We start from the raw sequence: 25,773 nt of genomic DNA on the forward strand, positions 1-25,773 counted from the left end.
CTGAGGAGGCGGGCAACCCCATAGGAAGATCAGTATTCTCAAATAACCTGGGACCCTGAGATCTCTCAGATACTGAGCTAACTGCCAACCAGGCAGCATACACCAGCTGATACACAGCAAAGAACAGACTGAACTGGCCTCAGTGGGAGAAGAGGCACCTAAGCCTCAAGATACTTGAGGCCCCAAAAAGTAGAGAAGTCTTACCAAAGGAAGGGGAAGAAGAAATTCTCTTGGAGACAGTGTAGAGAAGGAATGGGATGAGGAGCTATAGAAAGGGGACAATGACAGGACTGTAAAAAAGTAAAAGTAATAATAATAATAACAACAACAACAATAAAGAAAATTCACAATCCACAGGAAAAAAAGAGGTTAGGTAAAAGAAAGAAGGAGAACTCCTACAGTTGATAAGCAACTTCAGCAAAGTGGCTGGATATAAAATTAAATCAAACTAATCAGTAGCCTTCCTCTATACTAAGGATAAATGGACTGAGAAAGAAATTAGGGAAACAACACCCTTCACAGTCATCACAAATATAGAAAATATCTTGGTGTGACTCTAACCAAGTAGGAGAGATGATATGTATGACAAGAAGTTCAAGTCTCTGAAGAAAGAAATCAAAGGGGAAAATTCCATCAACAGAACACCAATGGCTCAGGATCTAAGATCAACTATAGACAAACAGGAAATCATAAAATTGAAAAGCTTCTCTAAGCCAAAGGATGCTGTCAATAGGACAAAATGGCAACCAACTAACTGATTGGGAAAAGATCTTTACCACCCCTACATTTGATAAAGGGATAATATCTAGAATATACAGAGGACTCAAGAAGTTAGACTCCAAAGGACCAAATAACCCTATTTTAAAAAGTGGTGTACAGAGGTAAACAGAGAATTCTCAACAGAGGAATCTCAAATGACCAAGAAGAACCTAAAGAAATGTTCAACATCCTTAGTCATCAGGGAAATGCAAATCAAAACAACCCTGAGATTCCACCTCACAACAATCAGAATGGCTAAGATCAAAACCTCAGGTGACAGCAGATGCTGCAGAGGATGTGCAGAGACAGTGTCTGGAGCCATCATAGGATAAGCTAATAACTAGCAGGTGGTTTTCCTGAGATGGTCTGCTTTGGATTATAATTGGAGGCTGATTTGCTTTCATAGGCAAGGCCCAAAAGAATTCATTTTAGGAAAGATTCCTGCTATTAATAGGCTTTTCCCATTATTATTAAACATATATAACAATGACTAGGCATTAGCCCACTCCTTTTGAACAGATCTTTGCAGATCTATGAAGATGTACTGTCTTGTAGTGATTTTGTAGTGATGCTATATAAACAAATAGATGACTTAAGTCTTAATGATGATCCTATAAGAATTCCTAAAATTATGTTGGTGATTATTAAGCTCTTTTATAGTGGGATTGCTATGAGATCCTTTTCTCATAGTCAAAACTGCAGTAAGAATTCTGCCAGCCTCCCATGAATCACCAGTTAATTGCTCTCAGATAGTAACCATACTTTCTCCTACTCAGAGCACATTCCAAGAGGTTTTAAACAATTAACCAAAGGTCATAAAAGGGGAACTAACGATTTAGTATAGGTGATAATACAGAAGATAAAATATTGACTGGGTTTATTTATACAAAACTTCACTAATAACTTATTGTTTTCAATCTTCAGTGAGCCTGTGGAACCATGACAGGTGAAGTAAGTTTAGCAAGATAATTATTCCTAATGGATATATTCTATTTCAATTTATAAGTGTTTGTGTGAACTTGTGATGAACTTTTTAACATGTGATCATGTATTCTGAAAGACGATTAAGTGCTGAGGGCAAAGAGAAGAGTCAGAGGAACTGAGCTGAGAAGAACTTTTTTGGAGAGAACACTTCTCAGACAAAAAGGAAAAGCTAAGAAAATTTTTCCCTTGACCCACTTAGTGCCTTCCCCGCTTCCCCCCTTTAGATAGCTTCTATAGGAAACATTTTACTACTTAGTAATAAATACTATAATGGCATTGCAAAGTGTCCCCTTTTCTTCTTGTGACTTCTGACTAGCAGGCAGAAAGATAAAGCTGTGCAGTTCCTGCTGACATAGAACAAAGGCCACATTACTCAATCCCCTGAGGTTAGGCTACAGGTGTCAATCTCCTAAGTAAGCAGCTCTTTACCCTCTGGAAGAGCAAGAAAGTATTTAGGAATTTTTAGAAGTTACCATCAGCATTTTACTATAGTTAGAGAGGTAAAATGTCCAGAGACCCTCAGACTTTAAAGCCACACCAGAGTACTACTCTGTGCCCTGCCACTGCACTCTCCAGGCTGGGAGGCTCCCAGAATAAGAGGAACACTCTTCCATTGCTGGTGGGATTACAAGCTGCTACAACCACTCCGGAAATCAGTCTGGCAGTTGGTTCCTCAGAAAATTGGAAATAGTTCTACCTGGGGACCCAGCTGTACCACTCCTGGGAATATACCCAAAAGATGCTTCAACATCTAACAAGGACACATGCTCCACTATGTTCATAGCAGCCTTATTTATAATAGCCAGAAGCTGGAAACAACCCAGATGTCCCTCAACAGAGGAATGGATACAGAAAATGTGGTATATTTACACAATGGAGTACTACCCAGCTATTAAAAAACAATGACTTCATGAAATTTTTAAGCAACTGGATGGGACTATAAAACATTATCCTGATAGAGGAAACCAGTCACAGGACACAAATGGTATGTACTCACTGATAAGTGGATATTAGCCAAAAAGCTGGGAATACTCAGGGTGGTACTCACAAATTGTATGAAACCCAAGAAGAAGAAAGACCAAAGTGTGGATGCTTCAGTCCAACTTAGAAGTGGGAACAAAATAATCATTGAATGCAGACAGTGGGAGAAAGAGAGAAAGAAGAGGAATAAAAGGTGGCTGGATTAGGTGTGGAAGGAATGGGATAGAAGTACAGAGGGGCAGGAAATTGAACAAGAGAGGTGTGTAGCAGGGAGGGGATGCTACTGGGTATAGGCACTAGAATGTCCTAATTGCCAGGGATGCAAGAGGTCCCAGGACCCAATGGGGATGACATTAGCCAAATAGCCAATAAAGGGGAGATTAACTCAGTAGAGACCATATCGAGTGGTTAGGCATGGCCCCAAGTTGAGTAATGGGCCACCCACCAATCTCAAAATATTAACCAAGAATTGCTCCTGTCTAAAGGAATACAGGTACTAAGAGTGGAGCACAGACTGAAGAAAAGACCATCCAGAGTCTGCCCTACCTAGGGATCCATCCCATATGCAACCACCAAAACAAGACACTATTGCTCATGCCAAGAAGTGCTTGCTGACAGGAGTCAGACATAGCTGTTCCCAGAGAAGTTGTAACAGAGATTGACCAATACAGATGTTGATGTTCACAGACAACCATAGTCCGAGCATGGTGACCCCAATGGAGGAGTTAGGGGAAAGAATGAAGGAGCTGAAGGGGTTTGAACCCCATAGGAAGAACAATATTAGCCAATCAGACCTCCATAAGAGCTTCCAGGGACTAAACCACCAACCCAAAAGTACACATGGAAGGTCCCATGGCTCCAGCTGGATAAATAGCAGAGAACTGACATTTCTGGAATGAATGGGAATGGAGAACCTTGGTCCTATGGAGGCCCAATGACCCAAAGTAGGGGAAGGCTAGGGCAGTGAGGTGGGAGTGGATGGGTGGGAGCACCTTCATTAGAAGCATGCATGAGGTGTATGGGATACAGGGTTTGCAGAGGGGAAACCAGAAAGAGGGACAACACTTAAAATGTAAATCAATAAAATAAACAACATTTTTAAAAGCATATTGTGAAGGGAATGACATTGATCTCCCTGGAAAGAAAAAAAAAAGAGAGAATAGATTCTGTGGCTGGAATTGGATTGAGACAGTAATGGGAGAGATCAGTTGAAGGTGGAGAGACGGAGTTCAGAAAGAATCTGTTGGAATTAAGGAGAATCCAGAGGTTAATGTAGAAACCTAGTATACTTGCAACTTCATAGAATTTATTAGGGTGACACTAATGGAGACTCATAATAATGGAAGATATGGAGTCTGAATTGACTGTCCTTGTAGACAAGCAGAGCTTCCATGATGAGACTGGGTTACATTCATGTGAGTTGTTGGTCAACATGGTCCTGTGGAGTTTCCTAAGATAACCCATGCTGACACTAGGACATATTTAGAATCAATGAAAACTGACAGCAGGGCCTCATTGCTGAGAACAACGTCCACACAGCTCACTAAATATAGAGAGAGCTAAGAGGTACAAGCTTGGACCTTCAGCCTTATGTTTCAGTCTCACATAGGGAAGTACTCCACACACTACATAAAGAGAAACCAGGATACCAACACAGCTACAAATCAATCATCCTACAAGCTAGTTTGGGTTATGAAATGACAGATACCTGTTCATTTAATTCCAAACAAGGAAAGCAAGGTCAGTATCCTGGGCAGGAAGAGGCCAGCCCCCTGATTCAGCATGGCTTGTCTCAGAAATATTTTGCTAAAATGCTGAAGTTCCAGGTGTTCTAGAATCCATATGTCTTGCCTATGAGAAATCACTCCACACACAATCAAATAATTAACTAACAGAAACAATTCTTCAAAACTAGGGTGAATGTAGCACTGGATAATGCTCCAGAGGAACCAGTAAGAACAGATTCTGCATTCAACATATGCCGTCATCCTTACATCTATTTTAGGTTTACACCCCAGGTTATAATTTTGAACAAATTAAGGAAGGACAGGAGAATTCAAATCCAGCCACTTAGAATGATGGGAGATTTTTAAAAGCAATGGTTTTCTCAGCATTTTTCTTGAGTACAACAGTGGCCATACCATCAGGTCTCTCATCAATGACTTGGTTCTACATAAATGGTCTCAGGCAGCAGAGGAGAGAAATGGTAGAATGTAGACTGTATAAGAGCTGTGGTGAGGACGCCTTTAACAAGCTATGTCATACGCTACGGAGGCTTCCTAAAAGGATTAGAATCTTATAAACTGAGTCCATAGGAGAAATGGAAAGAAAGGGGAGAAACCTGTGAAGTCAGCAGAAACTATCATAAAATGGAAGAAATTCGGGAGCAGTCTAATAACACAGTGATGCACAAGGGGTATACTAGATAGCACTAGAATATTACTAATGAAACTGACAGTGGTAGACTTGGAACTGAGGACAATGGCTCCACCTGGTGGAAAGACTTGTTATCTCAGGATCTGAAAAAACACCTCCACAAAAACCCTGTTCCTAGACCATTACCAGCTCTTCCAAGCATATTCCTGGATTAAAAGAAGGAACTCTGGTTTTCTGAATTGTTGCTATTGTTTTTGTTTTCTACTTACCTCATGCTTTTAGGGAAAGCTGCCAAGTGTGAGGCCCCCTGTTACTTGCTGTGCCAAGCATGTTCCTGATTTTGATAAGGGATACATATATCAGTCTCCATATTTAAGGGCCACAGTGAAAGTCTTGCTTAATCTGCTGACACCAAACAAAAAACATGATTTTAAATTTCAAATCATGCCACCAGATGTCATCTTGTCCATGTTGTACAACTGTGGAGTTATCAAGAAAAAAAAACCCTGAACTTTGACGGCACTATAGGCTTTAATGTCCATTGTGATCTTTCAGTTCCCCATTTAGCAGCTTTTTAGAGCATGCTCTTTGATATGGGAAATGGCCTGAGTTGCTGGTTGTAAATCAACATTGTCTCATATTTATGGTTTGCAGCCATCGTTCCTGAACAATCCTGAAGAATGAACTTGTGTATCCTAGAATTCTAATTGCTAATAGGACTTGTTCCAAAACTACTTCTTTGTGAAAATTATACAGGCAGTTTTCAATATCTAAATTCTACCTGGTTTGACTTACTATCGCCTGAGAACTGATAAAAACGTTATAGCATCACTTTTAGTCTTTGATATCATAGCTAAATGTGGTAGTGCTAAGATACACATGAGATGTGATGCTGTCTAACTCCCTTCCCCAAAATAAATTCAAAAGGATCTTACACATAAATGTTAAATTCTACATGGAGAACTTGTAGAAGACGTCAAAAACACTAGACCTCATCAATTTGGCACCCTTTCAATGATGTTTCTGTACATAAGCTTAGCTCCAAATGTTTTCTGCGGATTCAGATCCACAGTTAAGTTATTCAGAAGACAACACTGTGTCTTGGGAATAGCTAACACCACAAGTAACCTCACAGTTGAGTGCATCTAGTTGCTAGTTCCCACCCATCCCTCTGTTGGGTCTACCATTCCAGCTCACTCCTTCTGATGGAGGGCACTGAACATGCTCACCATTTCGAAACTTCAGAGCTTGCCTGTGCTCCACTGACACAACAACAGCAGTAGCACACAATGCACCATGCACTGAAGCACTCAAGCCTGCTCAGCTACAGGGAAACTGAAGCACTGAAAACAGGAAAAACCCTCCTTGTTTTCTGACTGGCAGGTCTATCTGGGGAACCTGATTGGACACTGAGTCTTGAATGACATGAGTTCCTCCCTCAGGGTTAGCATGTGCTGAAAGGACACAGCAAGGGGTTTCCTGTCCAAGGCTACCAGACATGGGAAGGATAAGATCTGCAGAAATTTGTGTTTCAGTAGCACATGTGCCTGTCTTCCAGTAGCCTAGAAGTCTGTCAGCCCAAGCAGCACTTGGATGGTCCTTCCACTGAAGCTCAAGTTTGATTAGTGGCCAGGACTTCCCCTTTATAGGAAGAGACCCTGTGTTCACCAGGTCACAACTTCCCAGCTTGCCTGTGCTCCCCTCACAGCACTCAGTAGGCATTTCCCCTTATCGATCCTGGAATCGAGGTGGAAACTACACAGCACAACTCAACTTGCAGTGCAGTGAAATGTCTGTCCTGCATGTGGAATGGTTCCCACAATATTCCCACAATATTGTCACTGCAGCAAAGACTGCACTTTTGTAATTTCATTCTAGGTTAAGGTAAACTGTAGCTCCTTGTCATCTGCAATCTATGACACAACCTTGGAAGAAAAACAAGCCAGACGACAAAAACTGTGGAGCAGTTTTTAGTCAGCATGGCTTTCTAACTGGGAACGTTAAAAAACAAACAAACAGGGCTGGAGAGATGGCTCAGCAGTTAAGATTGCTCTTCTAGAGATCATGAGTTCTATTCCCAGCAACCACATGGTGGTTCACAACCATCTGTAATGTGATCCGATGCCCTCTTCTGGTTTCTCTGAAGACAGCAACAGTGTATTCATATAAATAAAATCTTTTAAAAACAAACACACACACACACACAAACAAACCAACAAAGAAATCCCCACTACTGTTCCTGTAAAGACCAACAGAACTGATAAAAGGAATGAATTATGGAGAAATTGGATGTATTAGAATGATGCATATCCTATGGTCTAACTAGTCTAAGAACTGCTGCCTAACAATGGAAAGTTGAAGACAGTAGTGTCTAAGTCTATGTGGCTAAAAGTCTCACCTGATCTTCAGCAAATACGAGAATTCCAAATAAATAGGCTCTAATGACACTAAAACTTAAAACTCAACTTGATAGCCACTTTTAAAATAATATTGACAATTATATATTTTAATTAAAATACATTGGGTCAGTTTCTCCCTGACCAGTTTTCTCTATATTGCTTTCAAAATTTTCCCCAGGTGATTTTCCTTGTTAAGAATGTGTGATTAAGTATGCACAAATATATAGATAAAATTTTCTAAGTACATTCTGTTGTGTGCATGTATAATGACTTCAGGACTGGCCATGTTTCACTGAATAGTCAAATAGGGAGGCCACCTTTCCCTCAGGCTAATTCTTCTAAGTGCTGGAGAGTTCCAATCTTTAATGAGCAAGAGATTGTACTTTTAAAGAGTCGTTGTGGGGGCAAAGTTCCTTACACCCACAGTGTACTAGGGAATCCAGGAATATTAAGCATACATAAGACACTTCTCAGTGAAGGAAATAAAATACCTTCATTCAATTCAAAATGCTCAGAGTGTATTTTTTAAGGACCTCGTAAACTCTTTGCTACTTGCAGCAAACCTTACCTATCTTTAGCTATAGAGGCAGTCCTTATCCACCTTCTGCAGAATAACTATCCCAGGCTCTTTCTTCCTAAGAGTGTTAACCATCCTTAGGGGAACTGTCCAATGTACTCTATGACTTCTATGCCATTGGTCAGGGACCACACTGAATTCTTCGTCTTTTACAAATTGAACCCATTTTGTGGTCACATGTACTTTATAAAATGATGTCTATGTAGTCAAAACTTAAACTATACTCTACACCTAAAAATGGACTGATTGGACTGTTTCTTCCCTGGAAATCTTTCCCAAAATTGTACTGCATTTTAAATATACAGGCAATAAGTTGGCTGGCAATAGACACCCCCATGTCTGTGCCAGAAAGACAGTCAATCTACATGATGTTTTCATTATCTCCTTGCTTCCCTATCTGATACCTAAAGAGTATTAACAAATTAGATTCCCAATGACCTAGAATGCCTTGGATAGAAAAGATCAAGGATAGAAAATTGGGGTGAAACATACCTCAGAAGCTAAGAAGAGAGAAGTTTTTAAAAGAGCATCCTTATTTCAATCCCAGTAAACAAAACAGCTCACAACTCCATATAACTCAAGTTTTAGGGATTTTAACACAATCTCCTTGCCTTTCTGCCCCACAGGCATGAAAAGGGTACAAAACCATGCATGCAGACAAACCATTCCTACAGATAAAATAATGATTAAAATTCTTTTGGTAGAAGAGAGGCAGGGAGGCAGAAAGAGAGGGAGGCACAGAAACAGAGAAAGAAAGGAAAAGAGAGAGGTGGAAGGAAGAAGGAGAGGAGGATGGAGGGGGGGAAAAGAGAAATAGGGGGGAGAGAGAGAAACTAGCACCATAGAACTGTGGTCAAGCTGGGCATGTTAGTGCATTTCTTCAGTCCCAGCACTCAGAACACAAAGGATAAAAGACCACTATGAATCTGAGAAAAGCTTTAGTGATACAGGGGATATAAAAAATAAAAAAACATACTAAGGAACATCTACTGTCAGCAAACACCAAACAAAAAATTAAATGATGAAAAACTCAAGAGAAATTCCTTAAAATGAGGAACAAGACAAGGCTGACCAGTCTCTATATCTGTAATTTGGAGAGTACAATTTCAAATTATCTCATTTGGGAGATGAAATGACCTTAGTGATCCAAAAAATTCTACTATAGCTTATAAACACTTTCAGAAAAGTGGCTGGATACAAGATTAACTGAAAACTGAAAAATAAATCAATAGCCCTCCTGTATGCCTCCTATATCAAAATGACAAGAGACTGAGGAAAACAATCAGAGAAACAACGTAATAAATAATGAATAAAATAAAATGTTAGGGGGACATTAAAAAAGCAAGTCACTTTAGAAAAGCAAGTGAAAGATTTCTATGATTTCAATTATTTGAAGAAATTGAAGTAGATATAAGAAGATGTAAAAATCTCTCATGCTCATGAATTGGTAGGATTTTACATAGTAAAAATACCTATCTTCACAAAAATAATCTACAAGTCCAACAATTCCTGACAAAATGCCCATAAAAGAGTTTACAGACCTTGAAATGACAATCTCCAGCTCCCAGGACAAAATCCCAGGAGACCTAAAGCAATCTGGAAGAAAAACAATATTAACTGCATGGGATTAGCATACAAAAAACCAAGTTTGCCAATGGAATAGAGTTGAAGACCAGGAGATAATTCCAACCACATATGGACACCCGGTGTTTGCTAAGGAATCCACCTAGACACACTGAGAACAACAGGACAATAAGCAAGCGGTGCTAAGGAACAGCCTTGGCTCTGAGAGGGGCTCTGAAACATGGGGTCCCTGGGAACAGCAAAAAGAATGATTAGAAGTCAAAGTGTGGATTTAAGCTGATGGCCTGTGTTCTGCTTGATACAGAACACAGTTTTTTCAGTCCTCTAATCTCTATGATCTGCTTTTGTAGAGTGAAAAATTATAAAGGCCATTTTATGAAATATGTGTAGATTTTTCGCCTTACAGAAGTCAGAACTGAAAATAAGATTTCAGACCTTCACATTCCAGGTGAAGGACACTTGCTGGATTACATTCCCCAAGCCTCGCCCAAGGCAGGAAGGTATTCCTGACTACAGATAAAGATGCTACCACCTAGGTGGGGCCATAGCCCTATAGCTGGAAAAAGTAAAGATAGTAATCTGAAATGGCAGGATAGGACACAATAGCATGGTGAAAACCACATTTTTGAGAAGAATGAGTGTGGAGAGTGATCTCACATGACTCTAGATCATTTGGGCTAGATTCTCTGAAATGTTCCACTGTTCTTGGTTACCCCTCCCTTGGTCTTCCCAGTGCTATGTTCAAAATCTGTAAAACAACCAATCATGTGTAAGCTCGTGAAAATGCCTTCCTCCCCCCACCCCATGCTATAAAAGACCCTTTAACCCACCACACGGGGCCAAAAACCCTGCTCTTGGAGCTAAAGAGCTTGTCGTTTTTGACCGACGGCTCCTCTCCTAATAAACCTCTGCTGATAGCATCCAGGTATGGTTTCTTGTGATTTTTGGGTGGTCGCGATTCAGGAGGCTTGAGGAAGGGTCTCCCGAGTATGGGGGTCTTCACTTTCTCCTGTGAGATCTCTCTGTGTATATTCTCCTTTCTGGCTATACTAAGAGATCTCTCTGTCCATGTCCTGCATTCCTGTTATTCTAAGAGATTTCTGTCTCTCTGTCTCTGTCTGTCTGTCTGTCTGTCTGTCTGTCTCTCTCTCTCTCTCTCTCTCTCTCTCTCTCTCTCTCTCTGTGTGTGTGTGTGTGTGTGTGTGTGTGTGTGTGTGTGTTCTCCAAGTAGTTCTCTCTTTTTATCTTCCCTATAAAATTTTCTGGATACCTCATCTCTAGAAGAACACAGGTCCAATCTTTATGTTACATATCAATCCAATGCCAATTTACTCAAGGTTTCCTTTGGAGTATCTCAGGAATCACCTTCCTGTAACCCAAGTCCCTTCATTCTTAAGAGATGGCAAACATAGATTTTTTATTAACATTGCAAAAGAATTCAGAGATCTGACAGTCTTTGTTAACCACAGGAGAAGCTAGTAGAATGGGACCCTACCATGAAATTAACATTTTACCACTCCTGGGCCTGGACTTGCTGTGTCCCAAACTGACCTTGAACTCAGGAATTTGCCTGACTTTTTATTTCCTGCCTTTGCATCTTTCTCGCTTACTAGCTCAGAGTGTATCTGCCTTAGTTGTTTTTAGATTCATTAAGGTGACCCACATATAATTTATATTGCATCTATTTTTTGCATAGTTGGGAAATTATATACTTTTAAATTCATGTATTTAGAACTTTTTCCCATAGCCTTAAAGGCTGTCCTGAAATCCCAGTTTTTAACACTCTGCAGAGCCATAGCCACACCCTCCTGCTGTTTCTCACCATCATGGAGTCATTGACATTCACAGGGAGGTCATTCCTCTGAAGGAAAGAGTCCTACACTGCTAGTGGGCCAGAAAAGATGCACATTATTATACAAACAAGGCTTATTTATGGCCAGAGCGCCATCAACATTCCTTGAGGCTGACACCAGTACCCTGTCCCAGGGGCAGCACTTAGCAAAGTAGTGCTTGTTAAACTCTAGCTCTGAACAGAAAACAATGCAAATAGACCTATCTTCTTCACCATGCACAAAACTCATAAACAAGTGGATGAACGGTTTAAAATTAGACCACATACAGTAAACCTGAGAGAAGAGTAAGAGGGAGAACCTCCCCCAATTCACTGTCACAGGAGACAGGCTTCTGAATAGGACACTAATAGTGCAGGCACTAAGATCAACAATTCATACATTGGATCTCATGAAACAGTGATGTTTCTGGAAAGCAAATAGACAGTCTAAGGAATGAGAAAAGTACTTGTACCATATCCACATCTGATAAAGTTGTAATATACAAAATATATACAGACCCCACAAAACTAGATGTTCTAAAATCAAAAATTCCAGAAAAAAAAAATACGGTACAGTTTTAAACCACAAACTCTAAACAGACAATCTGAAATGACTCAGAAACACTCAAAGAAATGTCCATCATCCTTAGTGAGAATATAAAGCAAGTGTTCCACCCTCTACTTCTTGTAGGACTGCAAACTAATATAGTCTATCCGGACATCAATATCATGACTCTTTAGGAAACTAGGAATCTGTCTTCCTCCACACCCAGCTGTATCAGTCTTGTGCATAAATGGAAAAGGTACTCCATCCAGCACCCAGAAGGACACATGGTCTCCTATGTTCATACCAGCTTTATGTGTACTAGCCAGAATATAAAAACAACAAAGATGACCTACAGCTATAGAATGGATTTTTTAAAAAATGTGGTATGTATATACAATAGAGTACCACTCAGCAGCTAAATATATGACAACATAAAATGAATGCCTGACAACAGGCTGATGACTGCAACTAGAGTAAAACCACCCTAGATGAGGTAACACAGACCTAGAATGACAGAAATGTCAGCCAATCCCTGATAAGTGTATATGATAATTGAGTGGTCAATCAGTATTTCCTTTAACTTTCCGGGCTGGACATCACAGGGAACCCAATCCTTAGACTGCCTGGGTTGTCAGAAACCCTGCAGAGACTTAAATGGCAAAAGGGGTCTTGCATGGGTCTCAGTCAGGTCTCTGCTTATGTGTTTTGGCAATTACCTTGGTGATTTGTGGTAACCCCAACTCTGGGAGAAGTATGGCTCTGATTCCTTTGCTTGATCATGTTGCTCTTTGATTCCTAGTGGCTTCCCATGTCCAGCCTCAAAATGAGGACTTACAACATGCCTTTTCTATTTGCTTTTCTGCTTGGCTCTCCTCTCTTTGTAATCTGCTCTTTTCTAAAGAGAAAACAGAATGAGACGGAATCTGTGGGAGAGGAGGATAAAAGAGGTGGTGTGGGAATTGGAAGGAGTTCAGGGAGGAGAAACAGTGGCCCTACTACAGTGTATAAACATCTACTTGTCACTGGGCAGTGGGTGGCACAGGCCTCACTTGGGAGGCAGAGGCAGGCAGATTCCTGAGTTTCAGGCCAGCCTGGTCTGCAGAGTGAGTTCCAGGACAACCAGGGCTATACAGAGAAACCGTGTCTGAGGGGAAAAAAAAAAAAGAAACTAGTTTCAATGATCCAGGTGACATGATAGCTTGTCTCAGAAATATTTCTCTAAAAGGCTAAAGGTGCCACAGTACATAAATTACTACATCTATTTTTTGTTTCCTCAAAACCACAAGAGAAATATTGAAAGAATGTGCTTTCAGTTACCCAACACATGAGATGCCTTTTACAACCCCAACAAAATTAACTCCAAATGAATCACAAGCAAAATATTTCATGTGAAGAGAAGATCTTGTAGATTCTAGTAGAGACACTAAGACTGTCTGCCATTGGCATCCTGTCAAGGATGATTCTATACACAAGCCCCTGTTCCAAATGCTTGTGCAGACTCAGCCCAGAGAGGGAAGTTACTCAGATGCCACTGATGGGTCCAGGAATGGCTAACACCAAAGGGACCTCACACATGGCTGCATCAAGATGCTGGTTTCCACCCAGCCCTGACTAGGACCCACTTCCACAGCTGCAGCTCCTCACCTTTGTGGGCAGTGAGCATATCCTGGCCATGTTGCAGCTTCAGAGCTTGCCTAAGTTCCCACAGTGCTCAGCAGTGAGGTCTAAGAACAACACACCAAATCACTTAAACCTGCTCAAGTGCATGGAATCTGCTTCTCAGAAAAACCCTCCTCCTCTTGTGAGTGGCAGGCCCTTATGGAGGTTCTGACTGGCCAGTGAATCTGTCAGTCCATATCTTCCCTGACACTGGGCACAGCATCTTGGGCCACTGAACCTGGTTTATCTTGACTATGTTTTCCAGTGCTGCTTCTTGGCTGGTGCTGGGCTTCAGGGAAATGCCAAGACACTGCTTGGGGATGGGAAAAGCAGTCTGAGATGAGAGGCGACCCCAGAGCTAGTTCGGGATTCCTGGGCCTGCCATTTGGTCAGGCCTCAGGGGGAATCTCTGACTCTTGGACATGGAGACACCACTGGGTGTCACCAAAGAGCCAAGAATCGGGTTGAAGGCCCTCAGGCACCAGAGGAATAAGGACCTCAGCTCAGCAGGGATGGTCCTTAGCTTGGCAGAGGCAGGCTGGAAGCACAGATGGAACTTCTATGAGAGAGCTATGCTGCAGGTCTGTAGGTGAAGAAGCCCTTGTTATGATTCTCCATGGTTGTGGTAGATGAAAGAGACAGTCCTTGGTTCTAAGCTGATTATTGATTGTTCATGCTAGAGAATCCATCCACACCCTTTTCTCAGGGTCTGACCTGAAATGAAATACCTTTTGCAGGAAGAAATTTCTGGGAAGGCTAGCTTAATGGCCAAGCCCTCAGGGCCTCTCACTAGCATGGAGATCTCTGTTCTGGGCCTACAAGACCACAGGTCACATAGGTGGGGAGCATGGTAAATGTTCCAGGTCAGGGGTCTAGTGGGCAGCAGGGAGTCACCTAAGTCTCAGGTTTTGTCCACCTACTCTCCCTGGTCTCCACCCATTCTATCAACCATGTTTCGTGGCAACTTTTCATATCCCTCATGGATCTTGAGTGACAAGGACCTCCCTCAGGATTAGAGTTTTCTGAAGCAACTCACCATTGTGGTTCCTGGCACAGGCTTCCATTCAAGATGAAAACCTTTTCCACATCTTTAGAGCTATGTATTTTCACAGCAATTGTTCCTGTTTTCCAAGAGGCGACACATCTGACTTCCCAGCCAGCCCTCAGGAGGCCCCACCACTCTGGCTGCTGCCTGTTTCTCCCTTTTGTAGGCAGTGACCTTGTGCTCAAGGTCAGGACTTCCTCCTTTCCTGTGTTTCCAGCACTGCACTGAGGAGGCATTCCCCCTCATTCCTACCACAATCAAGCATATTATTAAGGCTGCCTTGGAGGGAACCATCTGTCTCGCAAGTGGAAGGGAGCCCAGAGTACTGACAATTAAAAGAGACTTTAGGAAATAAGATTTGTGTTTGTGGCTTCCTGCTCATTTCAGGGTCATTGCAGCAACCTTTCACCTGGAAGGTGCATGACAAGATTGAAAGAAAGCAGGATACAGATGACAGACTCTGTGGAGCTCTATTGATAGCCAGCATGTCTGTCTCAGCTGGAAGGTGCAAGAAACTAAACAAAACACAGAGTACTAGTAAAATTCTCTAGGTGAACAGCAGTGATATAACGGATCTCTATGTATGTGAAAATTAGATTAGACTGACTCACAGGCTGTGGGCCAACTAGTCCAACAGCGGCTGTATATCAATGAGAAGTTGCAGAATCTAGTAGTGGCTCAGTCCATGTGGCTGAACGTCTCAGATGTTCTTCAATATATAAAAAAAATCCATATAAAAGAAAAATTTTTCAAATGTAAAGAACATACAAAGTACTGCAAATCTTTAAACTCACCTCAAAATCTGTATTGTAGAGAAACCTTAATCAAATAAAGAATGTGTGACAGCCTTCACTACAATCGCACTTATTGAAGGCATAAAAAAATGCATACACCTGCAGTCCTTGGAAAGATCCTTTAATAAATATCAAAGTTGATTTACTGTTTTGGTATATTCAAAAACAAAATATCCTTTTAAATGTATGAAGATTCTACAAACCCTTTGACCAATATTTTATCCTTGTGAACTATCAGAAATGTCATACCAGGTAATCATAAACATGATATGAACTTTTAAGTATTTTTCTACAAAAAAAAATTCACTACAAAAAAAATTCTACAAAAAAAATTCTCATTTACTTATGTCATTGAGCACTAATACATCAAGCTGGTAGATCAATGGACGATTCACCATGACTGCAATTGACCCTGTGATTGGATTGAGTCTCACTCAGCACACAGTAGATGCTCTGCAGCATTGTTTCAACATCTGCCTGGACAACATTACCATACTGTTGTAACTTTGAACTTTAAGGAAGAGATACTTTCACCTTACTCCTATAACCTAGTCTATGTCCTGAATATTTTGTGAATATCAAGGTATCTTACTTCAAGTGTCTATTTTAATAAAATGTTATCACCACAAATAACTTGGGGAAGAAAGGACTTGCTTCATCTTAAAGCTTATAGTCTATCCCCAAGGGAACTCGGGTCAGGAATTTAAGGCATGAATCTGGTGGTAGTGCCTGATGCAGAAGCCATGAAGTTCTGATTGCTGTCTTACTCTTTATGGGTTATTCTGCACGGCGAGCTCAGCCTGCATCCTTACAGCACCCAGGACCATCAGCCCGGGAAACAGGCTGTAGTCCTAGCACTCAGGAGGTAGCAAGGACTGTATGAATGAAGTTAGGCCTCCAATTCTCATTATATTTTAAAACCATGTTTTTTGAAAATGAATGTGAGATGGGCAACATTGTTTTTAATTCTTAAGGAGGTATTGAAATACCTGGTTACATCTTTCTACTGATTTTTTATATATTTACATATTCTTGTGAAGTATGATGTCAACTACTCAGGTATCAGAGAAAGGCTATGACATCTAAACAATACTAAAAATTATATATATATATTATATAATATTTAGTTGTATGTTATGTTACATCCATTATATTATAATAACTGGCTGAGTCTCCTCAGTTGCACTCCACCTTATTCTGCGAGTTAAGATCTCTTGTTAAGCCTGAAGATTACTAATTCTTCTAGATTGGCTGTGCAGTGAGCTCCATGGAGCCTCAGGTGTTCCTGCCCAAATGAACATGTACCACCATGCTGGCTTTTATGTGGGTGGAAGGAATTTGAACTCAAGCACTTGTGCTGCACAGTAGACATTTTGCCAACTGTGCTTTCTCCAAGCATCCATTTTTCCCATTTTTCAGTGTACAAGACAGTGAGGTAGTCACAATGCTGTTCAATATCATCATGACAGATCTCTAATTAGTATTCCAGGGTCATTTTTTTCAGTTGTTTTTTATTAGATATTTTATTTAATTACAATACAGATGTTATCTCCTTTCCCCTACATAGAATCCCTATCCCACCCCCTCCTCCTTTATGGTTTTATACCATTTTAATTACATGCATGTATTAAGGTCAGTTCTGGGCTGGGGGTCTAGCAATACAATAGATGCAAATAGTCAGAAACTAGAGGAGAGACCATCCAGAGACCACCCCACCTGGATATCCCTCCTAGATGCAATTACCATATGCAAACACTGTTGTGGGTGTCTGGAAGTGCATGCTGACAGGAGCCTGATATACCTGTCTCCTGAGAGGCACTGCCAGAGCCTGACATATACAGAGGTGGATGCTCACAGCTAACCATCAAACTGATCACAGCATTTCGAGCAGAGGAGTTAGAGAGAAGACTGAACAAATTGAAGGGACTTGCAGCCCTATGGGGAGAGAGACAATGTCAACCAAACAGAGCTCCCTGGGTCTAAACAGCTACCCTGGGAACACACATGGAGGGACCCATGTCTCTAGCTGTGTTTCTAGAGGAGAATGGACTTGTCAGGCATCAGTGAGAGAGGAGGGCCTTGGTCCCTTGAAGGCTGGATGCCCCAGTGAGGGGTAATTCGAGAAAGGGGAGGTGGGAGTGGCTGGATGGGTGAGGGCACACCCTCCCAAATCTCTGGTAAATAACCTTTATTTCAATTTGTCTATGAGGAATGAGTCTAAATGCATCATACAAATAAGCGGGTAGATGAAATCATGTGCAAGTTAGCACCTGAAGTGTTGCTCTGCCTGTGAGGAGAAAGACAAACATCCAGTGGCAGTGAATGAACCCACCTTCTACCTGTTTCACAAAGAAACCAAGAAAATGAAGAGGATTAGGTGAACACAGAAATAAGGGGAGTAGTAAAATCAAAGAGACAAGTTTCTAGAATATCATATGCAGTGGAAGCAAAGTCCAGAGAGGGTGAGAGGCTATAGGATTTGACAAAACAGCCGTCCCAAATGGCCCTGTAGGAGCTGGGTAAGAAAGACTGCAGTATTGGGCTGAAGAGACCACTCAGCATTTAAGAGCAATGACTGGTCTTCCAGAGATCTCGAGTTCAAGTCCCATCAACCACATGGAGACTCACACCCATCCATAGTGTGATCCAATGCCCTCTAATAGTGTACCCAAAGATATATAGTGTACATGTAAAACAAATAATTATTTTTCAAAAAGACTGCAGAATCAACACAGAGTTCATGCCTCTGTATAGGCACTATATGCACACATGTGCCACCATTCCCCTCACCACAACAGTTAGGTATTGAGGTGGGATACAGACTAGGCCAAAGGCTGATGACCTCTGCTCATTAACTCTTCCTTATTGTTCTGGGGGCCAGAAATTCTTGGGTTCTGACAATTTAACTCTCTTTTGCATCATGGGGCCAAAAGCTTCTGTCTTCTGGCAATGGACTACTGCTGATAGAAGCAAGGGATTGAGTGAAGAAACTTGATGACTTAGGTCTTTTAGTCTTTGACTCAGGAGCCTTTTGCTAAAGTAAAAACTAGGAGTTGCTGAACTCTTGGTGAGCCAGAGAGAAAGAAAAGAAAATCAGGCACACACACACACACACACACACACACACACACACACACACACACAGAGAGAGAGAGAGAGAGAGAGAGAGAGAGAGAGAGAGAGAGAGAGACAGAGAGAGACAGAGAGAGAGACAGAGAGAGAGAGAGAGAGAGAGAGAGAGAGAGAGAGAGAGAGAGAGAAACACTGGATGAAGCAGAGGTAGATATACCTAGCCTTAATTTTTGCTGTCAGCTTTTTATAGCATTTTAGACAAAAGTCTTCTCTGTAGAAAAAAAAACTGCCTCATACATAAAATGTTACACCAAGGGGAATTACAGTAATATTTAAAGAATATGTTGAAGCATTCTATTATAAGTTCAGAGCAATATCTTAAATGTCCTTGCTTTGTCATAGTGCATACCTGTGGCCTCATCCTTGGACCAGGCCTAGAATGACTGTTTATCTTGATCACTGATATGTTCCAAGCTTATTGTCTTTTCCTAGTCCAATTTCAGCAAATCAGCTTTAAGAGTGCATAACCTCTCCTGCACTTCTGCTAACTGCCTTGCTAGCTAAGTTTTATCCACTCAGTAGCTAGATTTACTACCACTCATTTGGAGAATAAGGACTGTATATTATCAGTCCTCACAAAGAACCAGACCCTCTCCCTATAGACTCACACCTGTTTTAGAAAATTATCTTGTTGATGTTTGCATTCACTTGCAGTTGAATTTGAGTTCACTTGCATTAAAGTTCCACCAAAATGAGGTTCTTCACTGCTCCCTCCTCTACTCAGCCTACAACCCTACTCTGACCCCTTACTGAACTCACCCAACCATACTAACTAGCCTTGATCAGATGAGTGTCCCTGTGTATCTGAGGAACTCTGGGTGCTGGGACCCAGCTCAACTTACAGGACAGCTGCAGTGGGAAGGTGCAGAAATGCTGGGCCACAGGAGGGGATGGAAAGCAGGGACAGTACATGTGCCAGGTGTCAGAGCAGGCACAGAACCAAGGCCCTTGCTTACTGAGCACTGAAGAGTCTGCTTGCCCAGAACATGAGCTGGAGACCCAGACTAACCTTAGCAAGATGAGAAAGCCAGTTTCTCTGGCCATCAAGAGTAAGCATCAGGTTTCTCAGTCACATTTCAGGGAAGATTTCAAAAACTGACTGGAAAAACCAGAAGACAGGTCATTGGAGTGTGCAGCACCAAGTTGGCTACTTCTAGGCTAGACTGTGATATACCCTAAAAACATTATACAGCATGGAAAATATTAATTAGGGATTAATAGTTCATCTGGGAAATCAGTAATAAAAAAAATAGTAACAGTAATTATACAATCATAAGCAGGTTAGCTAGATATAGGGATTTCTAAAGAGTAAACCTTTATGGAAATAAAACCTGCATAGCACAAACACTGAAAGTCTCAGCAGACAGATCGATGTGTCCATATAACAAGTATACCCATATACCTGCCACCTGGAGTCTTTAATCTTACTAAATGCACTCTGTAGTTTCCCTCAGGCTCCACCCTACACATTGTCCTGGGCTGTCAGCAATGATGTGGAACCAAGCCCTGGATCGCTTCATTTCTGTCCTACACTGAACAACATACCCAAGCTGGGCAGATTAAACAACTAAATCTCATGTCTGTTGTTGATTCTGCAGGCTTTCTTACCTGACTTCTACAGGGCCGTTGGGAAAGGCTTCTTTGCCAAATTCTATAGGTGTCTCAGCAACTCTGGACTTCGGTTCCATTGAATATGGTATTCTTGAAACTTGTCTCTTTGGGTTTTACTATCCCCCTTCTTCCTGTGTTCCCCTGACCATTTTCACCTTCTTAGTTTTGTTTGTGAAACAGGTAGAAAGTGTGTTCATTCACTGCCACAGGATCTTTATCTTTCTCCTCACAGTCAGAGCAAAGCTTCACATGGTAACTCCTACAGAGTTCTGCTTGTCTCTCATGAGCTAGATACCTGCACCAACTTTTCTCAGACATCTCTTATTTTTGTGTTCTAATGGCCATGTAATATGTCAATAACAGAAGCCAGAGGCTTTGCTCAGTCTACTGCTCTAGCCTTCACTGTGAAAGCAGCTTTTCTCATGATGTCTGAATGCTTTCTGCACAGAAACACAGAGAGACACACACACATACACTGAAGAGAGAGAGAGAGAGAGAGAGAGAGAGAGAGAGAGAGAAACAGAGACACACACACACAGAGGGAGAGACAGAGAGAGAGAGAGAGAGAGAGAGAGAGAGAGAGAGAGAGAGAGAGAGAGTTAGTTAGTTTCTGGCCTGGGAGTGAGGCTCAATGACAAAGGCAAGGTGTAATGTCCACCCCACATTCCTTGTGATGTACCTATACTACACAAAATTTACTTACTGTCTTCCCCACTTTATCTTTTGTGTGTGTATGCATGTGTGTGCAGTGTGATGTCTATCTGTGCTGTGTGTATATTTTTGTATATTACAAATCTATCAGATAGCCGGGCGGTGGTGGCGCACACCTTTAGTCCCAGCACTTGGTAGGCAGAAGCAGGTGGATTTCTGAGTTCGAGTCCAGCCTGATCTAGAGTGAGTGCCAGGACAGCCAGGGCTACACAGAGAAAACCTGTCTCGAAAAACCAAAACAAACAAACAAAAACAAACAAACAAACAAAAAAAAAACCCTATCAGATGTGGATGTTGTAAAAATACTTTTCTCTTTCCTTTGGCTGCCACTTTGTCCAATTGGCTGAACTTTTACCTTCCAGAAACATTACTCTGTCATGAGATCCAATGTATGAATTGTTGATCATAGTGCCTGCACTATTAGTGTTCTGTTCAGAAGGCTGACTTCTCCTGTGACAATGAACATAGATCTTTAATTTTCAAATCCCTCTTCCCAGTGCACCACAAATGTAATGCCTGGTGTACACAATGGACAGTGGTATTATAAGCAACACAGCTTCCTGTGCCCAGAGATGTAGCACCTTTCCCAGAGATGTAGCACCTTTCCCCACAGAATCCAAATTGAGGGAGGCTCAAAGGCCAAGGTCCTCTACCCAGGCTATCACATGTACCAACACAGCCACAGTCTGGTTCACAGTCCACCCCAGTCCCAGCAGATTGATACATTAGCCATCCTGTTCTTCCTGTTGCCTCACACCCCATCCCCATACACACATAATGGCACAGCTTAAGGCCTCCCTCACAGCTTCCTAGAATTGTATCAGAGGAGAATCCAAGAAAGAACCTGCAAGCTACCTTCCACAGGTGCTCCTAATTTCTAGACCTGCCCAGGATCCTTCATTTGTGTGACCTCATAGCCTGAACACAAGACAATCTCACCTTCCCTTCTGGAGGACTAAAGCTCACACCAGTCAGAAAGAACAGGCCTTCCCTGATCTGCGCTTCCACACCAGGGGCAAACACAAACCTAGTCTTGTAAATTCTTAATCTTCTTAGAATCTTCCACTTTCTAGGGACAACTGTTCATCATCCAGGGCACAGGGTCCTTTGTATCCACATCTCATCACATACTCAATGTCCAGTGCATCATCTCTCCCTCAAACCTTTGGATGTCCAGCAGCCAAACTTCAGTCAAATTCAAGGAGTAACAACAACTGAAGCAAGAAGAGGCCAGGAATGTGAAATCAAGGACTGGTTAATAGGAGGGGAAAGAAAAAAGAAATAAAAAGGAAGGAGCATGGCTGCTCCTGAATATGGTGGAATAGAAAGTTTATTGTGGACACAGGGGAGAAGAGATAGAGCCAGGGACATCTGAGAGAATTCAGAGTGGACATGAATCAGAGCTATGGGAAGAGACTATGGAGAGGAGAAGAAAGCCAGAACAAGAAATGATGTGGGTAAATAATAAATGAAAAATACCATGTAACAAATTTGGTTGGATTGCATAGGGTAGAGCAGCTGGGAGATGTGCAGCCCAACCCCTGGGCTCCAAGATGGTTTTTCCAATTATACACTGTAACAAATACGAACTGAAGACTTCTGGAAGAGAGCCAAGCCTGCTCTGATCTGTTACATTGAGACTTCAGCTATTTATCCCAGTGTTTGAGATTTAGCAAAAGGAAGATTGTGTAAGCTTAAATGATTTAATTATAATTTCCAGAATTATTTTAAAAAGGTAAAATAGGCTTTATGGACAAAATTCTACACAAACTAGACATATGTACTAAATCAAACCAGGTGATACTCATACCTTTTCTCTCTGGTTGTACACTTTAAAATTGGAATACTAATATTCCAAATGGATACAGCCACACCAGTTTGTCAAGACCTTCTCTGCTGGTTGAGCCAGTGTAAATACAGAAATTTTTTTAATTAATTCATTCTTTAACTAGGTACTTGACTGACTTGTTCTATGGACTCCTAAGTTTTCCAGATTGGGTATTTATTGATCATTTAACATTAATAACATCTGTCCCTACTGATAATGCAAACTACAGTGGAAGCAAGAAAGCTCTCTCCTTGCTGCTTCTTCCTCCTTTTCTTTGTTGTGACTACATCAGCCTCAATGTTGATCAGTCAACTCAACTACAACAGAAGTCTCAACATATTTATGTTTTTCCGAAGAAAGTCAAGGAGGTAGGAGGATATTTGTTCATCTCTCTCTGTCTCTCTCTGTCTCTCTCTGTCTCTCTCTGTCTCTCTCTGTCTCTCTCTCTCTTTCCATTTACCTCTAACTTTCCCTCTCCCTCTCCCCTCTCTTCTTTTCTCACTGACTAGTCAGGACTCACTAGGAAAGAATTTTCAAGACTCTCTTCAAGCACTGAGCAGCAGAGGCAGGATTAGGTGTTCACAGATATTACATAGCAAGAGGGAAGCCTGAGCACAGAAGAAATTCCTGTAAAGAGAAACAAATAATCAAACACTTGAGAGAAAAGGAATAAAATTATTAAATCTCCCAAGACATTGGAGAAAATAAACAAATAGTTGATCAGAGCTGTGAGGTTCTAAGAATATGAAATTTGAACAGTGTTATTTACAACTCACTTCTGAAAAAGATAGATGAAGTTGGAATAATGCATAGGTATAGTGACTTTCAAGAGGATCAGACCATTCCCTTTTAGGGGAAACGGCATCAATAAGATAATGATTAGTCTTGTCATTGTGTGCAACATTAGCTGCTGAAATCTGTAACCTGACACACACAGCTATAGCCAATAGCCCCTGATTCAAATTTCTGAGCTGACTTAACTGGATCAACACAATTTGGGTCAACAGTACCTCCCCAAGTTGTGTACCTACCAATGTGGACACTTTTTATTCACATGCATGAATCAATCAAATGCTGGGGAATTATGAAATCACTCACTTTGCTCCATCAGGTTCTGCTTCCTTATGGTGACCCCTGAGGGGACTCCTTAAACTTCAGGCTGTGAGCAAGCTCTTGTCTACATGGTTTCACCCTGCAGTGTACACAGTAAACTGTTCCTCCTGTCTGAGGGCAGAAGTTGTGCTTCACATGCAAGTACTTTCCTTTCACTGCATAGGACAGTTCATTTCATGACTGAGATGAGGAATTTAAAAAGTCTCTTGTGGTACAGCACTTTAACTAACGAATTTACAAAGTTTAATGAAAAGGAAATCAGGGTCACTGCCCTGGAGAGCATGAGACTGGGAGCCAGGTGACAAGATAGCTTGTCTCAAACATTTTTCTAAAAGGCTAAAGATTCAGCTGTTCTAAAATCAACTCGCCTTTTTTTATTTGTTTCTTTTAAAAATGGAGAAATATTGAAAGAATATGCTTTCAGTCACCCAATACATGAGATGTCTTTTACAACCTTGTCGAAAGTAACTCGAAATGAATCGCAACCAAAATGTTAAATGTGAAGAGAAGAGCTTGTAGACCCTACTAGAGAAAGTGAGCCCGTCTGCCATTGGTATCCCGCCAAGGGAGTTTCTATACACAAGCCCCTGCTTCCGGTGCTTTGTGCAGATTCCGCACAGACAGCGAAGATGTTCAGGTAGCACCGCTGGGTCCAGAAGTGACTAATACCATGGCGGAGGGAATGTACAGGTGGCCGCATCTAACTTCTGGTTCCCACGCAGCCCTGGGTAGGACCCACCTCAACAGCTCCCGCTCCTTACCATTGTGGGACGTGACCATATCCTCTCCATGACACAACTTCAGAGCCGGTCTGAGCTTTCTCACAGTACCCAGCAGCAACAGTCAGAGCCCAGCGCCCAGAATCACTGATGCCCGCCCCATTGCAGGGAACAGGAAGCAGGAATCCCGGTAAACCCTCCCCTGATCTTCTGACTGGCAGGTAATTCCCGAGGCCCTGATTGGTCAGTCACTCTTGAGTGACATGTGCTCCTCCTTTACCGTTAGAGTGTGCTAAAGGAACTCAGCTTAGTAATTCCTGGCACAGGCTTCCCGTCTGTATGCACACCTTTCCGAGATCGGCAGAGATGTGTATTTTTATAGCAATTGTTTCTGATTTCCAGGAGCGTACACGTTTCTCTTCCGGGCCGGCCCTTGGCAGGACCTACCACCCCAGCTCACCTCTGATTAAGGTCCTGCTCCTCCCCTTTGTGGGCAGTGAGGCTGTGCTCACTGAGTCAGAACTTCCCTTCTTCTCTGAGCTCTGCAGGCAGCACTCAGCAGGCACTCTCCTGATTCCTACTGGGGCCCAGTTGGATAATTTCACAGACTAGCACTAAACAAGAAGTGCACTCAACAGTCTGTTCTACATGGAAGGGTACCCATAATATTGCTAGTTAAATAAAGCCTTTAGGGGAACAAGTTTTTGGTTGGTTGGTTGGTTGGTTGGTTGGTTGTTTATTTGATTGGTTGGTTGGTTTTGTTTTGTTTTGTTTTTGGCTTCATACTGAAATTAGGTACTTTGTAGATACTTTTCACCTGACAGGACCCTGACCCCTTACTGAGCTCACCCAAACACTCTCACTAGCCTAGTGGTCACAGCAGTGTCCCTGTGTTTCCAAGGTTCTCTTGGTGCTGTAACATCATGTTTTCCCCTGTAGCTCAACTTAGAGGACACAGCCCTGAAGGGACAGCTGTGGTGGGAAGATGCTGAAATGCTGGGACCCATGGAAGGATCTGGAGCACTGACAGGCCATGTGCCAAGGCCCTGACTTAGGAAGCACTGTAGGGTCTGTGTTTCCAGAGCACAAGCTGGAGCCCCAGACCAGCCTCAGCAAAATCAGA

General features: G+C 41.9%; 1 protein-coding gene across 1 annotated transcript in view; it reads right to left on the reverse strand.

Annotated features, from left to right (window-relative positions):
- The window catches only part of LOC117712542 (uncharacterized), a 36,757-nt gene extending 11,912 nt beyond the window's left edge, over positions 1-24,845 (reverse strand). Inside the window, exon 1 of the mRNA XM_076937861.1 lies at positions 24,693-24,845. Within this exon, the coding sequence (XP_076793976.1) occupies positions 24,693-24,722 (30 nt within the window). The 5' untranslated portion in view covers positions 24,723-24,845. The remainder of the gene's footprint in view (positions 1-24,692) is intronic.
- Positions 24,846-25,773: the final 928 nt, after the last annotated feature.

Source organism: Arvicanthis niloticus, chromosome 7 (genome assembly GCF_011762505.2).
Source record: "Arvicanthis niloticus isolate mArvNil1 chromosome 7, mArvNil1.pat.X, whole genome shotgun sequence".
In the NCBI taxonomy this organism is placed as follows: domain Eukaryota; kingdom Metazoa; phylum Chordata; class Mammalia; order Rodentia; family Muridae; genus Arvicanthis; species Arvicanthis niloticus.